Below are 26,165 nucleotides of genomic sequence, written 5' to 3'. Positions count from 1 at the left end.
TTTATTTTCATTCTGAGTTTATTTAACATTTCATCCAGGTGAATTGAAATAGCACATTGATTCCAACACTGGCAAGACAGAGCTAATACTGAAAAAAAAACTGCCAGTCAGTAAATACGTACAGTCATAATTCATTATATCATGTCAGTAGAACTATGAATAACTATTTACCTTTACAAGCTTATTGCACTTCATGTGAACTTTTCTCTAGAAAAGGTATTTCTAAGAGATCAGCAAAGATTGGTTCATTTGTTCCTTTTTATCAACCACGATGAAATCATAGTTAAAATTTCTTTATAAAAGCATCAAGAGTCGGAAGCTTCCACAAATAATCTTTCAAAAGACACATCTCCATGTCCATGCCCCTTTTATACAACGCTTTGGCCATAGCTTCTGGCACATAAAAATTTGTTAGTTCGTCAGTCTTCCAACACTCATTAATTTTTTAGTGAAGGTGAAGAGTCTGACTTGGAACTAGCAGGGAACTGGGGTGAGAATTCTGAGATTCTTGGGGCAGATGGGGTGGGTCCCAAATGCTCTGGTTTCCTTGTTAAAGCACCTTTTAAACACCCCGTAGAGATCTGTCTCGAATTTCAGGCTTTTATCCCTTTTTAGAGAGAAGTGTCTATGGCAACAAAACACATCTGAGGCCAGAATGCATTATGGGGAAGTTATTTTGCTTCAAACGGTTTGAGACAGGAAATCTAAATGGGAAAATTTTGGTGTCATAAAGGAAGGCTCGGAGTGGCCCAAAGCTTCAGACCCATCAATCCTTTCAGAGAAAAGAGAAACACACACACACACACAAGCCACACCAGTTTTTCTTTATGAGGAAATTCAGTCTGGTCACATGGTCAGGAAAAAATCTGCCAAAACTTGTTTCTATATTTTTTTCACGTACAAGTCTCTGGATTACAGCAGACTAGAGTGGTCTACAACCGCCTTGCACATGCCTTTGAACATCTACAGACTTGAAACATAATCTGTTACATTAAATATATGAAATGTGAAACTATTACAGACGATGTAAACAGTGGTCCATGGATTCCTAATTTTCAAACGGGGTGGAATGTAATATACAGCATTCAAGTAAAATTCATTTAGTCACTGATTCACAAACACGTTGTTTCTAGATCTTTCCGAAAAGCCAAAGAGATCTATAAAGACGTCGAAAAAAGACGTGTAGGTAGCTAAAACTGCTTTCATTTCTAAAAAATACCCAAATGAACCAGATTCAACCCAGTAATACAGCACCGGCATTGAATATACTTCTAAAACTTGACACTTGTACATTTCAATTATTTGATTATTTTATGTAAATAATGGAATGTGAAGTCAGTAAATATAACATCTTCCTAAGAATCTGAATCAGAATAAATTTAAAAGTCAACCAAAGAAATCCACCAGCAATACGAGGGCACAGAGTTGCTGAGAGCAGGGACGGTCGTCACGCTTGTGAGTTTCGGTCACTTTCGGGAGGTATATCATTGCGTTTTAATCAACTACAAATCCCCAGAATTCATCATCTACTTTGCATTGCCCACTGCCCAAACTGGAGGCAAACTACCTTTAATATTTATGGGTCATTTTTTTATAGTTTAGCCTTAGAGTTGTTGTGTTTGGCCAAATCACTACTGAGAGCTCCTTGATTTGAAATAACAATAGGATAAACAGTCAATATCTTAACCGGATTTCCTTTTCACTGACTGATAATCAATACTTATCAAGCATATTCGGAACATCTACTCTCTGCCTAGCAGTGCTTTTTAAAACTCTAGGTGAGGGCTGGGACATTGTCTTTGAGAAAACAATTACTATAAAAGCTACAGGAAGGCTATTTCTGTCAATTATACCATGATTCAAATGTGAGGGAGCCAACAGGTGTCAGGTACCTGTGCTGGACGCAGCAGCCTGACTCTAAACGGCTAATGTGGATCTTTCAGAGGTTTCTGTAATTGGGAGAACCATGTGGAACAGGATTTTCCTCACCAAGGCTACCCCGGGTTTGAGGCTGGTGGGGCAGAGGGCTCTTTCCCTACATCACAGTCCCTTGTTGAAGTACACACGTTGTAATTCAGGATGGGTCTTGCGGATCTCGGCTTGCAACTCGGGCTCCAAGCTTGTCACTGACATGGAGCTGGGAGAAGGGAGAAGGGACAGTTATTCCACAGGCAGAGGTGGGAACTAGGTTCTGCCCTCCCCAAGGGGGGCTTGGCAACAAGCATCAAGGTGACGGAAGGTTCCCACTCCATACGGCTTAATTCCCCGTTTAAGAATGGTGGGGGTCCAAGACATTGCAAGGATGGGTAAAGGGTGGAGTTGGCGGGACCTGATAAACTTCATTCCAGAACAGAACACTTTATCCAAAACCTACTTTGCGGGCCGAGGGTGTTAGAGACTAGATGTTTGGGACCTGTTGGCCCATGAAGGGCATCACCAAGGCAGAAGCCTAGTAACACTTAACACGAAAGCAAAACAACAGAACACTGCGTCCCTATGCCTTGATGTGAGACCAGGAGGCAGCTGAAGACCGAGATTTATACAAAGCTGATTCAATGCCTATCAATCCAGTTCTTACATCAAAAGCAGGATTCACGGGCAGCTTGGGATGAAAATGCACAATAAGGCTTTTAAGGCAGAAAACTAAGTAGGAAGAAGGGAAACAAATACACCAGCCACCGAAGCTAAGTGCATATAATTGCTGTCCCTGCGGATGGAACTTAAATTTTAATATGTCTGTATTATGGATGCATTCACCAATGGATTGGATGGCGGTGAACCGTATTTAAATTTTTATAAAAGTAACTTTGCACTAGTTAACCTGACTTACAAAAGAATCAAGCATTTTCAAATGTAAAGGCAGTGGGTGGAAGAAAGGTGGGTAAAGAGAGTTTTGAAATGAAACTGATGAGTGTGCGAGTTCTGCCTCTAGCTCTTTGGAGACTTGGGCTTTCTTCATGTTTCTGAGTCTCAACTTTTCTACAAATGAAGTGGGGAAACAGCCCCTGCGTCTGGTTTTTAGGATTAAAACTCATGACCATTCCAAGGAATGACAAATACATACCTTTTCTGAGGAAAAAGGGCGCAACACAGAGGTGTAGCAAATACCAAACTTAAAAAACAGAGAGAAAAGACAAATCAGATCATTTTGAAACAGTCAACCTTTCAGATGCTTTTTCTATTATACTTTTCTAACAATCCCCTTTCTTTCTGTCGAGCATTGTCTCGCCTCACAAACATATGCCGTTTGTATCATTTTTATTATGCCAGGGATTGCCAAAATATATATATTTTAAAATCAAACAGATAACAGGAATTTAAAAAGGATCCTGCAAAGAGCCCCAAAAGTAGGCTTTTCTAAAGACAATTTACTTCTAGCTAATTATTGACGGTAAGCTCCAGGTGTGCTGGGATGGTCTCAATTTCAAAACCGTCCCATCTGATCCACCCCACCGCTCCCCTTGCATACGCTGCACATTTATCTATAAAAAACAAGTTAATGATCTCAAAGGAATTCCACTCACCAGAAGCCGACCAAGCCAACTTGGATAGGTGCGTTCATCCACGGGAACCTCTGTGTTGAGAAAGAAATTATTTTGAATACTTTTCATAAAAGCTCTTGGAGACCATTTCTTCTGCAGATTAGCTGGAAGGAAGCTCTCCGCATTACAAGATCCAGATGGACTGTGATTAGTGAAATCTGCGGGGGACGCTGCAAGAAGCGTGTTTGTCCTGACTTCCTGCAGCCCCCCTTGAGCTCTCAGTACATGCACGTGCAGAGACCAGTGGCCCCTCATTTCCCCCCTTGCACATAGAATCTCAGTGATGCTTGGCTGGGTACGGGAGGTGGAGAAATTGCTATTGTTTAGTTCCAGTTTATCTCTTGGCTGGGAGGCTCTAGAACCTGGAGCCAAGGTTGGGAGACAGGCAAACCTGCTCTCAGGTGTCTGCCCTTCCTGGTGGCTCCCCACTGTGGGGGAAGGGCAGGCAGAGCCCAGCTTCTCCAAGCTTTGGTTTCCGTGTATGCCAAATAATCAGAACAGCTTCCTAAAAGCATGTGGGTGAGGATACACCAGGTAACATTCCTAAAGCACCTACGAAGTGCCTGGAATGGAGCAGAAACCCAACACCCGCTCCCCCCCACCCCTTCCCCACATCTTTCCGTTCTTGGTTTTAGTTACTGTCAGTGTGGTTAAAACTGGCTGGCATGAAACGGTTTTGCCTGTTTTTTTTTTTAATGGGAACGAATGAGTTGGTTGGTGTTTTGCAGAATAAGTAGTTAGATTTTTAGTTTCCAGAATACACAATATAGAGAGCAATGAGATGTATGGTTATAGAAACAAGGCCACAGAAATAGCTGCAACCAAGTTGTGAACTGGTTGGAATGAGATCAGCCAACGTAGTTAAGAGTCAATGCAAGCTGTGAAAAGAGCGATCCCAGAGGCTCATGTGCGAGGCGTACCCTGGTCCCCGAGAAGACTCCTCTGGTGAAAGGGTACATCCCACAGGTTAACGTGCAGGGAGAGGCGTGGGCTAGAGAGGAAGGGAGAGATGTCGTCAGGAGGGGACAGACCCAAGGAGCTGACGCGGGCAGCCCGCCCCTCACAGAACAGCAGGAAAAGGAAATCCGGGATCTTGGGCAATTGGCTGTCTGATGGTGAAGGATTTTCATGAGATGGCAAATCCTCCCCCACACGCTTCCCAGACATCTGCGCATGTCTGGGTGACGGGAAGACAAGCTAAGTACTGAATGGGATCTTGTGAAAGATGACCTCAGGCCCTTACGAGCCCATGAGAGTCATTTCCAATGGACTCTGTCTGCAGCACGCTGGCCAACCTGTTATCTCAGGGGGAACAGGTACCAATTAAAGGCGGACGGTCCTGATGGAAAGGCTGTTGCTAACGACCAGGATCCTGGAGGTTTCTGACTTCGCCCGTGAAACCCAACCTGCGTTGGGTTCTTCTTGGGTGACCTGCGTGTCACCCCTTCTTCCGACTCCTTCTCAGGAACCCCATCCTGTCTAATTCACCCCTGCTTCTTAAACAGAACTTCCAAGGGCTTTTGATGACACAGCTTCTAGGGGTCAGGGGTCAGGCGACTGGATTTCCCCTGGGAGTGCTCAATCACCACAGTGCCACTGCGTCACATTTCGTATCAACATATAAGACTGCCAGAGGAAGAAGCCCAGGGAACATCATTCTTCCATATGCCCAGTGCTCCCAGGATGGAATATGAGAGTGGGTGCTGCAGTGAGGGTCCCCTTTCCCTCACACAGGGTCGGCACCTCAACGGGTAACAAGCACCGTAAGTCGGTCAGAGGAGGCGCTCACCATTACTGTTTCTTCATAGCACTTTCTTGGCTTATTCTCCTAAGGACGTACTATAGTCAAAGTGTAAGAAGTGTTCCCGTGGTGTGGACCATGGCTTTCCGTCTGGGGCACCCAGGGAGCACACAGGTCAATGAACGTTCCTGTGGGACCTTCAGAATTCTCCCAATCCCTGAAATCGTTCAGGGAGTGTTCGGTCTGCGAACTGTGTCGTTTCTTCAGAGCTGTGTAAGGGCCCCCCCAATGTTCCAGTTCTGTTTCTAAGACCCAGAATAATTCACCCCAACACATCTGCTCCTCCAGTGTGGAGCCTGACCCAGTCCTGGCGGATTTAATGGGGTCCCTGTCCACACAGCATGAGCCAAATAGGTCACCCTGTTCCACTGTCTCCTACTTGTAAGAACGGGCAAGGAAGGAGCAGCAGAGCATCACGGCACTGAATCAGGAAGCTACAGAGACTGCGTGAGGCATGCTGAGATTTCTTGCTTAGTTTCAGACCCGGATGGAGGCAGCTGACAGATTAATAAATTATTAGATACGATCTCCAAAGGAAACTAAACCTGGGCTCTCAATACAGTGTTTCATGAAGCTACCTCGTCAGATTATCTTTTCCATGTCTGCTTGGCAGTCGGGGCATGGAAACGTGAATGTATCATTCCAAAGGCACACCATCTCGTGCTCACTGCTGCCTCGCTCGGCATCCACTCGACCACTAAGACGAACTGTATAATTGATTTATAACCTCTCGAGAGACAGGGTCTTCGTTTACAAGAGCTTTTTCAAATGTCTGAGGTGAGACATCAAATGTTCCTGGAAACATCCTTCTACTGACAGAAGTGCCCGTGTGGCCCTGGCCTTCCATGTCTTTACTCACTGTTTATGGAGGAAATATTCTGTATCACTGGAAGTCTGAAAGGGAACGGAAAGCACAGAAAGAAGGACATACAGAACTGGGACTTGCTTACCTTTAGAAAGGCTTTCTTTTCCAACGTGTTCATGATAAACGGAGGGATGGCTGGAAGTAAAGACAGACCCATTTACATCTTTATTTCATGTCTATTTTTACCACCACCACCCCCAACAATTTGACAAAAGGCTTATATCACTTTTAGGCTATTTTCTCACTGGCAGAGTGAAACTGTTTGTAATAATTTCTTGAAATACTGTGTACTGAAAACAATCCACTGTTCCATTCTCTAGATTTTTGAAAAAGAATGTAATGCTCTTTGCCAGCCAGAAAATTCTAAAATCTTGAAGAGATTTAACTTTTCACTTTAAATATCCAACAGCACTGGCATCAGGAACCTTTGCCTCCTGTATCGTAAGATAAATCCAGCCTGCCCCAGGGGCCCCTCCGTGTAGAATAAAGGCTCCTGCCTTCAGTCAGGCAGACCACTTGCTCACTGGGTGATCCTGGACAAGTCACTTCACTTCTCTGAGCCTCAGTTTTCTGTTTTTCTCATCTATGAAATGGGCAGAAATGCACCAACAGGCTGCGATGCTTAGATGCAATAATGCCCATAAAACGTTGGATAGCATTAGTTCATTTACTAAACTGTCATGTCAACTACTTCAGTGTGTCAATTACCTTCATAGATCTCACTGGGATAGGAAGATTGTTTCTTCTCTGTGGACCGAATAATGTTTAAAATACTTTGAATATTAGAAAAAATCTGGAAACAGATTTGTTGGGCTGGCTGAACTCCAAGGGGGGGGGAAGCTCGTATTTCAAAATGGGAAAGAACAAACCCAGGGTAGAGGCAGGACTGGCCACCTTGACTGTGGCAAATCTGGAAATCTGGGTTCAGCAGGTGTTTTGGGAGGGGGCTCCCCAGCCTCCAGCAGATTAGTGACAGCGTGCCGGTCCCAGACTCAGGGGGCTCAGCCTACATTTCATGTCTCGTTTCCAGCGCACCCTACCCCGCGGTACTCCCCACCGTCTCACGAGGGCACTGAGGGGCTCCTTTGTGAGATCAGTTAGCGGTGGTTAATTCAGACCATCCCAGTTAGCTGGGATGCGAACACCCCGTTTTTCTGCTCTTCGCAGATAGTGAGTTTTTCACAAACTGAAGGTAAGACCTTCCACCCGCAAAAGGTTTACGGCTCGCTGGAGGCTCAGGTGACGGTTCGCATTTTTTAGCAATAATGTATTTTTAGTTAAGGTATGTGCATTGTTTTGTTTTGTTTTTTTCAGACTTAATGCTATTGCGCGCTAATGGATTCTAGTGTCGACATAATCATAATGTGCACTGGGAACCCCCAAAATTCACGTGCCTCGCTTTACTGCCATTCGCTTTATTGCGTCGGTCTGGAGCCGAATCCGCCACTCTCTGACGTCTACCTGTGATGCTCCCCAAAGCTTTCCCTCGTGTACTTTCCTCCAGCTCTTGCTGCCCACTCTACTTGTCTGCTGATGTGCATTCCCAGGGACAAGCGGAATTTAAAGTCAGCAAAAAACGTTGGTGGGGAAACTTGACAGCAGTTGATGACGCACGCTTCCTTTGGGAGCTGAGTTAATGGCCAGGTGCTGTGTGCATGGCCAGGTGCTGTGTGCATTTAGGTTCGATGCTGAAATGTAGCCTAGTCATTTCTGTTTTGTTTCTGCAAAGAGCACTATGTATCTATCCCAGGCCCTCGGGTTTCTGAGTAAGTCTGCGAACCTTCCATAGGCTGAGGGTAGCTCTAAAAAGCCTTAGGAGTAGACCAGAGATTCTCAAAGGAATCAAATACGTGGCTTTTCTGCTTTTGGTCACGTTGACTCTGAGACCTGTGGACGACTGACTAGTAGCTCTGCACACGTCTTCATAGCTGCTGGGAGAACCCAGCTGGGTCCATGTTCCCAGGGGCTCCAGCTGATACAAATAAATCTTCAGCTGAAATTATTCCTACTCAAGGACTCTTGGAAGTTTCCTTTCAAGATTCACAAAGATCACATTCGTTCCCTTCAGTTCTCCTTACCTCTCTGGCACTTTCTGAGTCCCGCCCGCCGCCATCTCTTGCTGGAGTACTGGGACAGCTTCCTGACCAGTCTCCAACCATCAGTCTGTCCCCGCTTCAGTCGAGCATGCGTGAATGACGCCACCCCCTGCTCAACACCCTCCACGGCTTCATACCCCACAGGCTGCAAGCCTGGGCTTCAAACGCCCGGGGCCCATCCACGTTCTGTCCTCTGGGGCCTCGCTCATTCCATCCCACTGTTCCACCTCCCTCTCCTCCAGCTGCACCTGCCTCCTGGGTGCTTCCAGCTCCCCTGGAAGCTCCTGCTGTTCCGTCCGCCCGGAACATTCAACCCTGATACCCACTTGGCTGTCTCCCTCACCTCTGCCCGGGCCTCGTCCCTCGCCGTCCAGGCTGCGTCCCCCCAAGACCTCCGATCCTCTTTTGCCGTTAGCCCTTATCACCATCTCACATAGTATATATATTTGTTTAGTTTATTCTCTGCCTCCCCCCTCAGAAAGCCAGTTCCACCAACGGAAGCGTTTTTTGGGTTCACTGATGCATAAACGCTTATTCGATCTATATTTGTTGACTAAACGAATGGAAAGCGAAGCTCTACTAACCCATGCCGGGGGCTGCCATGAGGATCCTGGAGACGACCACCTGTGTGATGGCTTGTTTCGCGGCATGTGCCGACTCGCCCAAGCGGTTCCCGTTCTCATCTGTGACAGGAATGCCAACTTTGAGTTCCCTAGAGAGCAAAACACATGCACAGTTCACAGCTGCTTTCATGAAATGGCTAGAAAGAGGACGATCTGTCGGTCAAGTCTCCACTTAAGCCCAGCACCGACTCAAGTGTCATTTTGGCACAAACAAGTCTATTTTTAAATGTCATGAACATGTTTAATCCTTGTGTGATAAGCACAAAAGCAAAATAACAGTAAACTTTGTAAAAAAAAAAAAAAAAGGGGGGGTGTAACATTTTTAATAAAAATATGCCTCAAAGGGTAACTGTGCTAACGTGAGAGATGAGGGTAATTTCTGTGCCTATGTGCAAATCTGAGCAACCTTCCAAGTGAGAGACAGGTATGATACACGGCGTCACGAATAAGCTGACGCTGACACAGGCGTCGCCAGCACATGGTAGTGACACAGGTGTCACCAGCATATGGCCACACTGGATACTTGGTAACTACGGTCACTAATGCCACCATTGTAACTCCTAGCATTACACTGTGTTTCGTTATCCATTCCAAAATGCTTTCTTTCGTTCGTTCTTCTCCTTTAATTTTTGCCAGTTCTAAAAAATACTTCCAAACACATCGATTAATGTTATTTTAAACTGAAAAAGAAAATTCTGGGGGAAAAAGGACCTGTTTCAAAGGATGCACTGTCTGTGCGTAGACCTTCGCCCAGCCCTGGCGCAGCTAAATCTGAGGTCGAGACATATTCTCTTAAAGTTTTCGTTATACAGAAGTAGGAAGAGTTCGGACCCCCATGTCCTCAGCAATTAGCAACTCGGTGGGAAGCTGGTGTCGTCAGTGGCTCCGTCCTCACCCCACCCCACTCCGGATTATCCTAAGTATTCTAAGCAGACCCCAGATCTCATCCAACTTCATCTGTAAATGTCAGAGTAAGTTTGTAAACGTTCCAGCAGAGTCCTGCCTGAAAGCTCGCGTGACTCACCGTTGTCGCATGAGCGGGATGTTGATGCAGTTGGCAGCAGCTACGGCTGCAAAGGGCACGAAGCGGCCTATGAGCGGCGAGACGTGCTGCGGAAGAGAGAATTCCAAACCATCACCTTCCTTTTGCCTGTATCCCTGAATGGGAGCAGTTCTTTCTTCCTGAACACTGCACAGTCCTACTTGTATAGAAACTCAGGCCGAGAGGACTTTCAAAGCCTGTTTCCTGGTGGTATTTTGTATCTCCCGCCTGGGCGGCGTCTCACTGGGACAGCGAGACTTTGACAGCTTGGTGTGGCTGACGACAGGGCCTCTGGAATCCCAAAGCCTGGCTCCTCCCCCTCCTCAGAGGTGTGGCCTGAGGCCCCTGCCACACACAGCCTCTGGTGGGCTGTTTTGGTGGGTAAGCTTTTAGCACTTAATTTAGTCCTTAAAATACGACTTCACTTATACGTGGGATATAAAACTGAAAGCAACAAACAAACAAACAAAAACTCATAGACATAGACAACAATGTGGTGATTACCAGAGGGAAAGGGGGGAGGGAAGATGGTAGAAAAGGATAAAACCGGGGGTGGGGGGTGGGGTCACATATGGTGACAGAAGATTTGACTTTGGGTGGTGAACACAATGCAATATACAGATGATGTATTATAGAATTGTACACTTGAAACGTAATTTTATTAATCCATGTCACTCCATTAAATTTACTAAAATTAAAAAAAGAAAAAAACTACAGTGTCAGGCACAGACCAGGGGCGTGGCAGATGTTATGGGTGACATCCCTTCCCAAGCTTATCGGGAGATATAATTAAAATGCAGCCAATGAGAACAAGCATAATAAGAAAGTCTTAGGACTTGAACTGTTTTGAGAAATAACAGAGCGACTCAGAGCCAGGCAGGTGAGAACAAATTCAAAAGCTTGGCTATGGAAATAAAAACCTGTACCTTTGTTAGTGCATTGAGTCCCAGAGCTGTCGCCACAGCACCAGTTGTTGCTGACACATAAGCTGTTCCCAGTTCACTGAAAAGAAAAAGAACAGTACATGTAATAACGTTGTATGTCAGAACACTCCGTTACTTTTTTTAAAAAATGAGGGGGAAATGTGAAAGGCTGTGATTAAGGTCGGAGAGTCCACAGAACAACCTTCCTCACACCCTACATGTAGAGAAATCTCGGGAGAAGGCAAGTAGACCCGTAATGCGATTCTTCACATAGAACCTAACTGCAACCCAAACAAGCCAACACATACATAGAATAGGTACCAGTCGGGGTGGGGTGGGGAAGGAAGGGAGCTGAGAATGCAGAAGTGACAAGTGTGGGAAAATACATAAGAGGCTAAACGTTTGGGGCACATTTTCTTAAATAAAAGAAAACTACTTTTCAAAGTATTAACATACATACTAAAAGTAAAAATGCAATGCTACCGTTCCTAAAACGGTATCTCACAGTATAAAAATTCTGGAAGTCTCATCTTCGAAATACAACTAACTAGGTCCAAGCAATTCTCTCTTATTTGAAAATACATTTTAATTCAAGGAGGGAATGAAGGAAGGTGCAAACCACGCTGGCTGTAGACTTCACACCTTTGTTCCGCATGATGACAGTAGAAGAATATGGACTGTCAACAGCAATTTAAATGATAAAACAAAAAAGAAAACAGTGAAGCGTCATCCAAGTTATGCTCAAAGTTTTGGTTAGCTCATCGCTTGGGTCTATCTAAAAATTTTTTTCCGAAAAATTAAAAACCCATTCACTTGCTTTTTGGCTCCAAAGAGGACCTATTTTCAAGACAAATCAAATATAAAAGTCCCCTCGACCTCTGCAGAGATCACACTGTTGACGCCACTACTTTCGACGTTGGTATCTGTTTGCACATGCAGGGCAGATGGAGGTACAGCTTGTCACTATGACAGGTCAGCCCTGAGCTGCTGCTGTGTTTTCCGGGGTCTGAGCCCGAGGGCATGGAAGACCTATCTTCCTAGCAGAGCCACGAACAGCGTGAATGATGTGTAAGAAGGCAGGCTGGACGAAACAGTTGTCTTGATAGAAAGGAAAGGACCATTCCTGGGAAAGCTGCTCCCTAATATTCTCAGTGATATAAACAATTTGCACAAATACACTTTTTTAACTAGGAGAGCATCACCACTGGGTCGAATGAACCCTGGAGAAGTACCGAGGGCCGCTACGTCCTCATCTTACTTGACAGTGAGGGGAGCGTCTCCACTTCTGTTGGTGTAATTGACCACGGCATTGAAAGACTGGTTAACCCACTGCCAGAACAGCACCGCCGGCGTGGTCCTGAAACAGAGCGACCGTCACACACCCACCATGGTCACACGCCCGCCATGGTCACACGCCCGCCATGGTCACACGCCCGCTGTAGTCACACACCCGCCATGGTCACACCCCCGCCGTCATCACACACCCGCCATCATCACACCACCATGGTCACACACCCACTATGGTCACACACCCGCCATCACGTGTGGCCCAGCCACTGTGCGGGGCAGAAAGTGTGGACAGCAGTTAACTGGGGAGGAGAAAGGCTGGAGACAGGGATGCTGGGCCAAAGGCTCAGGACCTAGGTGGCTGGGCAGGTTTCTGTCCTCCCTGCTCTCAGTGTCTTCATTCATTAGATGTGGGTGACACCACGCTCATTGGGCAACGGTCAGGATGGAGTTAACTTTACCTTAAATTTGTAGAGAGCTTGGCACTGAGTAGACAATAAATGTTGGGTCCCATTTCTTAGGGGGAAATGCAGCCACTTGTAGGCTGAGCAGTTCTGGTCTCTCCTAACGTCACGTGTAACCTAAATGTCTCTGTCACCTCCACCTCCACCCACCTAGACTTACACGTCTATTGTACGAATGGATTACAAACGGAATCTGCTTACTCTTAGTTATGTTCCTTCTCCATCTCATTTTCTTTTGGGCCTAAGATGGAGGGAAAGTTCAACCTTCTTTTAAACAATAAAGAGAACTCTTCAGCAGAGGGAAAAGGTACAACAGCCCCGTAGACTCACATCTATACAGAATGGAACTCAACGTGGAGTCACCTTTATTTCAGTAATATTATTTGCATACAAAAGTCTACTCTAAGCTTCTGTAATACAAAACCAACTGTTGTTACAGTTCCATAACTTACCTGTAAAAGGTCATCATACAACCTGTGATGGTCATGTTCATGGGAACCTGAGCGGACATTCTTCCTATCAAAATCATCTTTTCACCAGTGTCGGGGTGAAAAGCTGAATCGTAGACGTACTTCGCTCTCCATAATTCATTTTCTGTAAGACCTGGAGGAACAATTCCTTGTCTAGGAAAACAACAACAAATAACACAACAATTGCTCATTTCAAATACCTCACCAGCACTCTAGAGACAGGTAGCGGGAAGGTTTTCTAGTTCACACTTACCTCAAACAACTGTACCCGGACAGGGTGGCAAGTCTGGCTCTTACATAGAGTCAGTGAAATGTCAATAATGCAAAGGACAATGACACTTAAAATGAACACTTCAAAGCCACATACCTCAAATTACCTATAATTTGGAACAACAAAAACTTACCTTGTAGACTATGGAAGAAGTCAACTTTGAAAGTCTTTGTTTTAAATGACATATTTAAAAATGTATTTTGAACTCGGCAAACTCTAAAATATTTTTAACCAATTAAGCAAAAACGGTGGCAATCAGGAATATTAATTCATTTTTATATCGACAGTTTAAAAACCCAGGTTATTAATAGAAAGTCTCATTCTTTTTTCTCCTTATCAAAGAAACACATACTCATGTCTAGAAATGTAGACAATACAGAAATTCATTAGAGTAATTAGAATCGTTCAAGCCTTTACATTATTCCTAACTGACTAATTATTTTCTGAGAAATAGATGTATAATTTTGCCTTCCTTTGGGCACCTATCAGGATGTGGCTTTCCTGCTTTGATGTGATAAATTACATTGACAGATGTCCTAAAATCACATCACCTTTGTATTCTTAGAACAAATGCTACTCATTCATGTTTTAACATAAGGTTGGATTCGATGTGCTGGTATTTTATTTTGGATCTCGGCATGGATAATTTGTGAGATGGGCCATTGCTTTCTTTCAAGTGTAACTTTGTCATGTAGAGTATCAGGGTTGCAGATGAATTAGGAGACATCTCCTTTTCTCCTACACTCCCATAACATTAAAAAACAATGGAATATGCTTTATTATGGTATAATGTAAATACAATAAAAGCCAGTAAGTATACAATTTGATGAGTTTTGAAAAATGGACACAGTGGTGTAACCATCTCCAGAGTCACGTTATAGAACGTTTTCATCTCCCCAGTGATTCCCTCAGGCAATGCGTTGGGAGTCATTCCACTTCCGGGCACCCTGCGTACTGCTTTCTAGCACGACAGTGCCCTCTGAGAATGTCAGGCACATGCAGTCACACGGTGAGCACCACTTCATGGCCATCTCCACGTCACGTAACACTTTGGGAGGCATCTTTGTCGCTGTCTCCGTAGCTGGTTAATCGCTGTGTCGCATTCCATTCCAGGAATGAACCTCCGTTACTGATCAGTTCTCTCTTCAGCTACGCGAGTAGGTACCAAGTGCTATCTCACGTGGCTTTCATTTGCATTTCCTTAGCAACTACTGATACTGACCATCTTCCCATGTGCTTACTTGCTATTCCCGTGTTTTCTTTGGTAAAGTGCCGTCACTCTACTCAAGTCTTTAGACCATTTAAAAAAATTGGGTGGGAATTGAGAGGTCTTTTACATCTTCTGGACATAAATCCTTGAGGAGATACCATTTTGAAAATATTTTCTTCCAGTCTGTGAATTGCATTTTTGTTTTCTAAACCATGGTGGCGACTTGATTGTTCATGCTTAGGTCCTACCTAAGAAATCTTTGCCTATGCCAAAATCATAAAGATTTTCTCCTGTTTTTTTGTAGAGGTTTTGTAGGGTTAGTTTGTATATTTAGGTCTAGCATTCATTTCAAGTTAAACTTTGTCTATGGTGTGAGATAAGGATCGATATTCATTTTTCATATGAAGGTCCAATTATTCCAGAACAATTCATTGAACAGAATATCCTTTGTCAGTTGAATTATTTTGGCACCTTTATATAAAATCAACTGAGTCTGTTCGAGTCTATTTCAGGATTCTCTATTCTGTCCCACTGATCTATGTCAATCCTTACACCAATGCTATACAATCTTGATCTCTAGAGCTTTCTAGTAAGTCTTGAAATCAGGTAGTGTGAGTCCTTCAACTTGTTCTTTTTTCCAAATTGTTTTGAATAGTCCAGCTCTCTTCTATTCCCATATACATCTTAGATTTAGCTTGGCAATTTCTACAAAAATCTCTGCTGAGATTTAGATGATTACATTCAATCTACATATCAATTTGGGAAGAGATAACATTTTAAAATGATTGGGTCCTCCAATCCATGAACTGTATCTCTCTCTCCATTTAAAGTGCTTAAAGCAGTACTGGAACAAGCAAGTGCTATGCAGCGGTTGCTATTTTTCTTTTTAATTATTTTGTGTTGCTCTTTATTTTTCTTTACGCCTACACAATGTTTTATAACTAGAAATGCACCAAATATTTCTACTTTAACAGGTTTCAATATTCATCCCTAGTCTGTTTACATTGTGGCTTCCTTATTTTTTATTTTTTAAGTTGTGGTAGAATCTGGGTAACACAAAAGTTACCATTTTAACCATTTTTAAGCGTCCAGTTCCGTGGCATTAAGTACATTCACACTGCTGTGCCACCATCACCACTGTCATCTCCAGAACTTTCTCATCTTCCCCAAATGGAAACTCCTCATTCTCTCCTCCCCCAGCCCCTGGCAACCACAATTCTGTTTTCTGTCTCTATGGATTTGTCTACTCTAGGGACCTTGTATAAGTGGAATCGTACACTATTTGTCCTTTTGTGACTGGCTTACTCACTTAGCATCGTGTTTTCAAGGTTCATCCACGTTGTGGCATGCGTCTATTCTGATGAATTTCCTTCCTTTTCAAGGCTGAATAGTGTTCTGTTATATGTAGAGACCACATTTTGCTTATCCATTCATCTTCATTGGTCCATGAACCCTTGGGTTGCTTCTACCTTTCGGCTATAGTGAATAATGGTGCTATGAGTAAGGGTGTACAAATATCTGTTTAAGACCATGTTTTCAATTCTTTGGGGTAAATACCCAGAAGCAGAATTTCTGAATCATATGGTCGTTCTATTTTTAATTGTTTGAGGAACCTCCACATACTATGGGTTTCTTATTTTTTAACTCAATTTTGCTATATCTCTCAATCACTCAAGAAGGATTTATTAGAAACTTACTTTTGATGCTATTACATATTTTTCTGTTGCCTTTGTAAATAAGATAATCTGGTATAGATTCCTGGGTCACAGTGCTTTCTCCTGAAATCTTTGTTTCACTGTCTTCTGGCATTCAGTGTACAGATGAAAAGACTGAGAACTCTTTGACATTTTTTCTTTTTTAATAACTTTTCCCCCTGTTCTTGGATGCTGATGGAATTTTTTAAAGTTTCTTTGCAGAAAAAAAAAATGCAAGTGCAAGTCTCTTTAATTTGTAGGTGTGTTTTTCCTCAGGGGGATTCCTTTCTTTTATATACTTAGTATAACTTCTTTTGCATTTTTCTGTTTCTTCTTTAGAAGCATCAATTTGCTCTCCATTCTCTATTCCCCTTAAATAGTATATATTTTTTCACATTCTCATATAATTTTTTCACTTTCACATATAATTTTTAACCATTTCTCGTATTATCAGGAGATGACAAACTACAGCCCATGGCCTGTTTCTGAATGGTCTGTGAACTCAGAATAGTTTTCACACTTTTAAAGGGTCATTAAAAATAAAAAGCAACCAAAAAGGAGACAGAATGCATGGCCTGGCCTGCAAAGCCTCATATATTTACCTTCTGGCCCTTTGCAGTAAAAGGTTGCCCAGCTCTGATCCCCTTCCTTGGAGAGCGTCTCAGGCTTATTCTCTGCATCTGTTTCTCCCCTTTCACCATGTGGTTGCTGTCGTTGGTTTCACAGCTACCACTGCGTCCAGTGAGGGTTTTACTTTACTCTTTCAGGTTTCGGTTCTTTGCAGTCTTCCCGGTATCTTCTTTTCAGCTCTTCTAGCTGTCTTTTCACATCAACCTCTCCTCTTTTTACGGCTTTTGTTCCATATTCACGGAACATTTACTTTCGTGAATTTCTGCTGTCTTCCTCTGCCTCATCCTTCCTTTCTCTCTCTCAGGCTCCATCGGGCCCTGCTTGCTGGCACGGGGTTGATGTGGCCAGACCCAGTGTTCGACAACAAAGATTATAGACTGCCCTTGGTTTCCTTCCTAACTACCTTCCTGGCAGCAAATAACTCTTTTACATGTGTTACATGTTTACCTTTTTTAAAGGATTATTAATAAAAAAACAAAACCCAAACCTCCAAAACTAAGAAAAATATGGTGCAGAAACCCTTCGTGATCCACAAAGCCTGAAATGGTTCTCTCATGGTCTTTTATGGAGAAAGCTGTGACCACAGCTGGGGACTATCTGTCTTCTCTCACCTCCTGCCTGGCTCTCCCATCTGATGGAGAGCACCCCAAACCTGCAAACCCTACCACAGCATCCTTCCTGCCTGAGCTCCACTGCTGGTGCTCATTCACTGGGGCTTTATCTCATAAGCAACCAGCCTACCCTCCTTCTTGGCAATTTGCCTTCTGCATGATGCCGTCTCCATCTGGGCAGAAAGGTGCTGGGGTGGCTATGGATGCAGGCGGTGACTGTATTGGAGAGGAAGGCAGGGCGCCATGCAAAGGGGAACTCACAAGTTGGTATGTCTGAGTTGGAGGAAGGGCTGTCTTATTTTCAGGTTATTCTGAACCGTGGACATCTGTGTTAAGGGCCAGCAATGGCGGATAAAACACGTCTTTCTAGTTCTATTTTTTTTTTTTCTTGTAAAAAGGAATCCATTGCAAAAACCAGTTGTAAAATCACTAAGTGAGGGTTTAGCGACAACAGGCGAACACAATGCCCTGTGGTTAAGCCAAAAAGCACAATCACTAATGTTACCTGTAATCGTGCACGATTTTTCTTGCATTCTCTAGTTGTTCGTTGGTTAATAGGATATTCCTGGGATCAGTCACAGTGAAGAAATGATTGGCTCGTCCAACAAAAGTGCTCTGATCCCATCGAGGTTCTCTGATGTTGATGTTTGGTGGGAGTTCTCCAGACATCGTCTTGGACTAGGGAGGGTCCAAAAGACAGGTCCAGTTAAGACTTACAGTGACGCTACCCATTCAGACACTGTATCGTCTCACTAATCTGCAAGTAGAGATGTATGTATAGTCCTATTCACCAAAATAATTTTGCCCTAAGTAGCAGAAAGCTCTAAATCCAAAGCTAACTTTGCCCATAAATCTCAATTGATCTTAACCAACTTTCAATAATTTCCCACATAGTTCTCTTTATGTCCATGGTATTTCATCATTCCTTACTCTTGGAAACCTAGAAATACTCTAGAGAAAACAGAAATAGAAAAAGTTAAAAATAATATCAACAGTAATAAGGTTTCATGTTTGAAACTTTGGTCCTGGGTGAAACAATCAACGTCAACCAACCACTGCATTCCGGTCGAACTCAATTTATTTCTACCAGTAAAGAGATTAAATCACCGTCATAGGCAGGGAGTGAAGTCCCTGGGGTGGAGGGGGGGCAAAGGAAGGGATGTGGTGCCCTTGCAGACAGCTTTCCGCGGAAAGAGCACAGCGGTCCCCGGCTTGGAGTCCCGGACTTGCCCCGACCTGCCGGCCACGCCTCAACAAAGGTTGAAATTGGTCAAAGATCAGATCCTTTTCTAGAGAGGTGGTCTTAAGTACCTCGTACTTCTGACAGTATTTCATGATATTGAATGGTGACCGTTGTTAAGTAACAAGTCAGTTGAGTAAATGTGAAGATCTAATTGGCTTTAGTAAACCATTCATGAACCCAGTAGCATCCCATCTGGCAAGGGTAGAGCAGCTCCAAGGAGCGGTACAAAGCCAAAGACATTTATAGGCAGAACGGTGGGGGGTGAGGAAAGAAAGGATCAACCCACCTTCTCTGGGGGCTGGAAAGGACGCTGTGTAGCAGATGACCTATGTGCTAACCAGAAAATTCCAGCCTGACCAGCTAGGATCACATTCCTGGGGAAGGTCAAACCAGCAATTAGGTCCGATATCAAGTTTTGGTCTGGTGTCCTGGGCTTAGCCCAAGGGATTTCATTTTGGACCCGCTGCTTCTTTCCAACACAGTTTTACAGCAGGTGTTTCTCAACTAGGAATTTCTGCCTAGTCGGCCGGGGAAGTGGTACTGTGGCCCAGCTTCACAGTGTTACTGGGGACAACATGAATAATCGTGAAGCCACAGTAGGTCAACGGAAAGTTTCAGAGAAGCGGCTATCTATGTTCCCAGGCAGATGTGGCAGGGTTAAGGAACAATGCCATAACTCAAAGGGACAGACTGTACAGGACACCAAAGAATGTGGTCAGGAAAGGGCAAGCGAGCTCATTAGCTTTACAATTCCAGAAGCAAGTGGAAGGTGCCACCGAGGGAGTCAGAAACATCAGGGGGGAGGCTGTTCTCTCGGCCGCGTTTACCCGATGCTCTGACAGCTGTGCAGGACCGGAGACAGCTTCAGAAATTCAGAGAGGCTGCGAAAGAGAGCCAGGAACACACAGCCAGCGATGGACGAAGTGAAGAGCGTCCCCAGAGCAGCTTACTGCTCGGTTACCAAAGGGTTTAATCATTGCACATGGTCAACAGCAAAACGTTATGGTTTACACAGCATATGGGCCAATTTCTGATTTTCAACAAGTTCAGTTTTCATGATCTGAAGAAATGATGGAATGGGGGTGTACAGGAGCCAAAGAGGCGGTGAGATTCCAGATCAGAGACATTAGAAGGAAATGAGTGGTGGAAGGAAGTCTCTCTGATAATTAAGTAAGGCAGACCTCTATATAGATACTTAGATATTTATTTTTTTTTTAAATTACAAATTGAAGGTTTGTGGCAACCTTGCATGGAGCAAGTCTGGGGGCACCATTTTTCCAACAGCATCTGCTCACTTTGTGTCTGTGTCACATTTTGGTAATTCTCGCACTATTTCAAACTTTCTCATTCTTATGGTATTTGTTATGAAGAGCTGTGATCAGTGATCTTTGCTATTATTATCGTAACTATTTTGGGGCGCCACAAACCACACAGGATTGCGAACTTAATAAATGTGTGTGTGCTGACGGCTCTGCAGACTGGCCGGCCCCCGCTGTCCCTCTGCTGTCCCTCTCCTCCGGCCTCCCTATTCCCTGAGACACAACAAGACTGAAATTGGATCCATTGGTAACTTACAATGTCCTCTAAGTGTTCAAGTGAAAGGAAGAGTAGAAGGTCTCTCACTTTAACTCAAAAGCTAGAAATGATAGCTTAACCGACTGGTTTAAGAGTTGTGAGTGAGCTGGGACTTTTCCCCAGTCAGTATTTAAATTATATCACAATCTTCACGAGCCATTCTGGGAGGGCTCGAGCGCCTCCCTGTCAGTTTAGAGGTCACACCGTCAGTGTGCAGCCGTTGCAGGGTGAGGCCCACCCGCTGACTTCGCCGCCGGCGCCACCTCCCACCACACAGAAGCCTTGGGGGCTGCTTAGCAGTCTGCTCCAATCAGGCAACGGTGATCTGTTTAGTTTCCAAACAAGTTTCCGGAACCAGCTGGTGAGCGGAACTGGCATTCCTGCTCCACGCCGCACCTCCCTCACTGCCCCATAATTCGGAGTCTTGGATGGAGGTGATGAGGGAAGGGGTGTACAATGGAGCCGACACATCTGAGTTCAAATCCCAGCCCCACCCACAACTCTGTGACCTCGAATACATTGTCCCACTGCTCCAAGTTCCTGTGTCTTTATCAGCAAAGTTACGAGACAGCCTGACAATAACCACTGACGTTTAATGACCACTATTCTAGGAGCTTGCCCCGTAGGAGCCCATCCATCCCTCCTAACAGTCCCTTTACAAGGGCGGTTAGCTAACTGGCTCGAGTCAGTGGGTGCCAGAAGGTGAACCTAAGTTGTCTCGCTCCAGAAGGTCGGCTCCCTGGAGAGGTGGTTGTGACCAGAAAAGCATCTCCCTAGAAATCCTGATTCAATAGAGCCGAGATGGGGCCTAGGAATCTGATTTTTAAGAAGTCTACCAGGGGTACCCCATGATTAGTTAAGTTTGGGGAATGCTATGCTTGGAAGAATATAAAAATTCTAAATAATAACCAAATAAATAATAACCAAATGCCCTGCTAGTTAAGGGAAGAGTCTTACGCCCTTGCGGGGGCAACATACATATTTAGGTGACTCCATGGCGATTCACGTTGGCGGCTGGGCCTTCTCCTTCTGTAAGGTTCCCAGTTTCCATTGAGGGCTCCCGGCCCTTGGCCCTGTGCCCTGAGTGCCTGCCCTGATGCCCCACGGCATCAGAACTGGACTGTAACTACCACAATCTGGACTGGAGTCCTGATTCCCCGCTGGCATGTCACTGGGTGAGTCACTCCCATCTCTGAGTCTCTATTTTCTTATCTGGAAGATGGGATCAGAGTTGGCTCGCAGAGGTGGTGGGAACAGCAAGCTGAAGTGTACACCAGGCTTTATGAACCCTGAGTCATTGTGAGGGGCCAAACAAAAGTAGGATCATTGCTAACAGGCCAGGTCTCCATGAGGCAGTGGCTACTGGTGGGAGTGGGGGTGGGGGTGGGAGGGGTGAGGGGAGAATATAAAGGAGCTTTGCCGCTGGGCAGCCCCCAAAAAGACGATCAGAAGTGTCTACGAAAAAGACCTTTTCTCTAAGATAAACTTTATTTCAAACTTTTAGCTACATGCCAAGAAACCGCTTACCACCAGAAAAAAAGAATTGTCCCAAATTTCATAGAAAACAAGTTAGCATGGAATGTGCTTCATCAGGCGCCTCATAACAAAGACCTTCCATCCTGGCTAACGATTAACAACGATAATTAAGGAATTAAACTGGATACTTGTTAGTTCAAACCACTGTGGTTTTGGAGCTAAGGAGTCCGGTTGCCCTGGTGATTTAGTTAGGGCCAGGCAGGACATGACTGAGGACCCCTTACATGCCAGACCCTGGGTTTGCCATGCGTTATTAGACTGCTCAATCCTCATTTCAGCGTTTCACAAAATTTCCCCTATTTTGTAGAGTTCCTCAGAGAAATCAACGCCATGCCCCAGACAACAAAGGCTGGAAGTGGCGGTTCTTTATTCCACAATCCTCACCCTTGGGGGCCAGAGGTGACGTGTCTGTAAGGCAGTCTCACTAACTCAGGAAGTCTGAACAGCAAATTCACTTCTCTGTCTGCCTTTGAGCCGCACTCAGCATTCCTTCTTATGGGCATCGCTACCCAGGAGGTCAAGTTATAGACCAGAAAGTTGAACCCTGTGTAAATTATTATGATCTTTCAAAAGGCATTTGCACTCAGCATGGCTTTCTGTTGCAGCCGCACCTCTGTTCCAGGGCTAGGTCTGTATGGGGACGTGGGTCCTGTCCCCTAATCAGGAAGATGTGGAGAAGCACTGCCTTCTGCCCGTCTCCCCCCACCCCTTCCCAGCCACAGCCAGTGACAACACGATCCTTATTCATGGTCCAGTCCTAAGACCAACTTTGGGTTTGGGTTTCTTAATCAATGTCTTAGGATGGGTGAAGGTCTTCCATTAAAAAAAACAAAAATCCTGTTGGTTTCTACTTGAGGTGGTGGCATCAGCCTATAAAAATGATGAAATACTAACAATCTGTAATATGTCAGACATATTCAGTTAAGTAATTTACCCACTTCGAAGAATCAACTCACAGATTATATGTTCTATATTCTAACTTAATTTTTCACTTCCTAGGCTAACTTTCCTAGTCAGTTTTTTTTTTCTTTTTTTACTTACTGCTGCTGATTTCTTACCTTTAACCCCAAGTGAAGGGTTCCACCCGTGATTATACTCCAATTAAGTGCATCAGTCACTGTGTGCACAGGAGGATGTAGATGTCATATTTCATTCTAAGGCATCAGAGAGCAAAGAGGGTGGACGGTGGATCTAAAGGTCACTGTGCTCTGGTTGTCCTCTCCGCTTCCTTTAGCGGAAGTGAGGAGGGGGAAGGGACGTCCCCTCCCAGCTGGCACCTTTCCATACTCATCCACATGGGATTTCAGAAGATTTTTACAGAATATTAAGAGCATTCTAAATAGTTCACTGACGTGGAATTATAGCCAGCCTGTGCTATACAGGTTCCTCTCTGACAACTGCAACCACAGAAGCTGTCCCTTTCCTGAAGGCCCATGGGGCCCAAAAGCCTGCACACTCCATCTAACCTTTGCATACATACTTAGAGCAATTATATATGGTAGAGAGCTGGGTAGGAACGGACAGATCTTCTCTCCAAAACCATCACTTTTGCAAAGCTAGACACCTGCAGTCCTGAGGAGAGAAGGGACTTGCGGGAGATCCCAGAACTTGTGGAACTTCCTCACGCTCCCAGAGTTCCCTCTCATCTTGTATGTTTCATATGTCAAGTCAGTCCAGCACCGTAAGAGCTGCAAAGCCCCCTTACTTATCCACATACCCCCCTTGCACCCGTTATTACAATGCCTGGCACACGGAAGGAAGAAGCTCGGTAAACTGGGGGCGGACAAAGGAAGAGAAAAATGAGAGGCCCCCAAGTCAAAATCTAGAAGGCGAGGCAGAGGAGAGATCAGGACTTTGAGAAAAGCACAGACAAAATGCCAGGGGGCTCAGAAGGCAGCTGCCCGTGGAGTGGTTAAGTGCCTGGGTCTGAAGTCACTCTGAGCTAGGCTTTCTCTTTCAGACACTCAACAAATATTCAGTGAGGGTCCACCTGGTGCAGGCAATGCTGGGTGCACAGGATAGATGAGTGGGCAAGACAAACAGGCCTGATCAGAAGGAGGGAATAAAGCAAGCAAGTAAACACACTCTCCATTTCAATTGCTAATACAGGCTATTAAAGGAAAAAGGGGAAATCTAACAAAGGATGTGTACATGAAGGGGGCAATTTTAGACAACACAGCCAAGGGAAAGCATCTGTGAGGGAACATTTAAACTGAGCTTCAGATGGTCTTGCTCTACACATGGCCAGCTGTGTGACCTTGGGCAGATCACTCAGCCTCTCTGAACCCCAGCTTTCTCATCTGGATTATGAAGGCAATGCCAAGTACCTCCTAGGCTGGAAGACTGTGAAGAAGAGGCACCTAAATCACCCGCACATACTTAGCAGATAATGTGGTTAGTGTCCTTCTGGCAAAGTTGGAGACCTGTGACACGAGGGAAAGTGCAGGAGAGCACAGAAATGCGAGGTCCGCCCAGGGCCACGACCATTGCCCATCTGTTATAGACAGCGCGTTCTGGGACCGGTCCACGTGGCTTCTGACCCCCAGCCCTGCTCTGCGCCAGGAGAGGCCAAGAGCTAGCAGGAGCGTGAGGGGCGTGGGGTCGGTGCCACCTGGTCACGTTAGCATTCGCTCGCGCCCGTGTGTGCGGTGGCCTGACCCCGCGGCAGCCATCTTGGGTGTCCTCGCTGCGGCGAGTTTCGTCACGCTGCCGCGGGGGACAGCGTGGCAGGGCGCGTGCGGGCGCGGATGGGTGCGCCCCCTCCCATTGGGGAGCTCAGCGGGAGCTCAGGCTGCTGGAGTTGCGGAACTGTCAGGCAGCGGGGTGGCAAGGCCCCCAAGGTCCTGGGCACGGCGAGGGGACTTCTGATCTCCGAAACCCGGGGTGTCCCTGCAGCCGGCACGCTGCGCGCGTCCCCGCCCGAGCCCGCGCCCCTCCACCAGGCTCTCCGCGCGTTTCCCACCCATCGCGTCCGCGCCCGCCAGCCGCGACTCACCGCTCCCCCCGGGCCGCCGCGCGCCGCTGCTCGCAGGACAAACTTGGCACCGCCTCTGCCGCCACCGGAAGAGCTTCTCCCGCCACGGCGGTCCCGCGCGCCGCCGCCGCCCGGAGCGCGCCCTCGGAGCGCGTCCCCGCGCGGAGCCCCGAGGCCGGGCTGGGCGGTACGCGGCCGCGCGCGGGAGGCCCCGGACCCGCCCCCGAGTCGCCGGGCAGCCCTCGGCGGCTTCCCGGAGTCCCGGCTCGATCCCCGATGCCGGCGCCTTTGCTTCTGGCTCCTCGCCCAGCTCCCGGTCTGCATCGTGGTCTCCCACGTTCATCCTCACGGGGTGTGGGCTCTGCTCAGGCCGACGCTGTGGTTTCTACTCGGGTTTCCCTGAGGGACTACCTCTTACGTCCATTTCTTTATTCCTAGGGTCTTGCAGATTCAGTATCCATTCACTCATCCACTCATTTATTCATTTAAGCCAGTTTCCTAAAGGGTGGCTTTTCCACCACCCGTGCGACAGGGCAGTTTTAGGTGGTAGACGTGCCACGACTTGATTTGTGTCTTGAAAAGCATCCCTCCGGCTGCTGTGTGGAGAATAGGCCACAGGGGTTGACTGGAGACAGGGGCCGGCAGGCAGGGCCCATGGTGGCTTGGACCAGGTTTGTAACAGGGGAGGTGGCGAGGATTATTGGACTCTGGGTATATTTCAGGGGCAGATGAAATCAAGTAAGTGATGAATTACATCATGCTCATGGATAGGCAGATTCCATTGTTAAAGTCGTACATTCTCCCCAAATTAGCCTATAAATATAATGCAATTCCAAACAAAATTCTGACGACTCTAGTGTGTGTGTGTGTAACTAGACAAAGTGGTTGGAAAAATGTATATGGAAAAACAACGAGCCACAAATAGCCAAAACAATTTTGAAGAAAAAGCAAAATAGAGTGACTCACCCTATAAATACAGAGAGGCAGTGTGTTTGTGTAAAGATCAACAGATAGCTTAGTGCAGCCAGACATACGAGACACGGACCCTGCACATACAGAAAGAAACCTGCTATGAGCTGGCATTCCAGGTCAGGGGGAAGGTTACATATTTGTTAAGTGATACTGGGAAACTGAATCTCTATACCACATACGCAGTGTGTCCCCATGTATGCATTTAACCCCAGACTGATTCAAGACCCAAATATGAAAAACAAAACTCCCAAAATTTTAGCAGACATTCTAGAAGGGTATATTTATGACCCTGGGATAAGGAGGCATTGTGAAATAAACACAAAAAGAAAAATATAA

General features: G+C 45.7%; 1 protein-coding gene across 3 annotated transcripts; it reads right to left on the bottom strand.

Annotated features, from left to right (window-relative positions):
• SFXN1 (sideroflexin 1) lies at window positions 1–25,038 on the bottom strand. Of its 3 annotated transcripts, none has more exons than XM_019716208.2 (11): window positions 24,879–25,038; window positions 18,035–18,207; window positions 13,096–13,266; window positions 12,151–12,249; window positions 10,896–10,971; window positions 9,952–10,037; window positions 8,889–9,016; window positions 6,294–6,343; window positions 3,525–3,574; window positions 3,065–3,112; window positions 1–2,137 (listed from the first exon to the last, which is right to left on the bottom strand). In XM_019716208.2, exons 2-11 carry the CDS (start codon window positions 18,196–18,198, stop codon window positions 2,041–2,043), a joined length of 969 nt encoding a protein of 322 aa, XP_019571767.1. In that variant the 5' UTR covers window positions 18,199–18,207; window positions 24,879–25,038; the 3' UTR covers window positions 1–2,040. The 3 variants fall into 3 exon arrangements, with proteins under 3 accessions (XP_019571767.1, XP_019571770.2, XP_019571768.1); XM_019716211.2 differs by having other exon boundaries at window positions 13,096–13,246; window positions 24,879–24,995; XM_019716209.2 differs by lacking the exon at window positions 24,879–25,038 and adding an exon at window positions 22,942–23,056.
• Window positions 25,039–26,165: the final 1,127 nt, after the last annotated feature.

This window comes from Rhinolophus sinicus, linkage group LG10 (genome assembly GCF_036562045.2).
Source record: "Rhinolophus sinicus isolate RSC01 linkage group LG10, ASM3656204v1, whole genome shotgun sequence".
Classification (NCBI taxonomy): domain Eukaryota; kingdom Metazoa; phylum Chordata; class Mammalia; order Chiroptera; family Rhinolophidae; genus Rhinolophus; species Rhinolophus sinicus.
The sequence above is the reverse complement of the archived record's forward strand: the minus strand, read 5'-3'. Positions and strand labels throughout refer to the sequence as shown.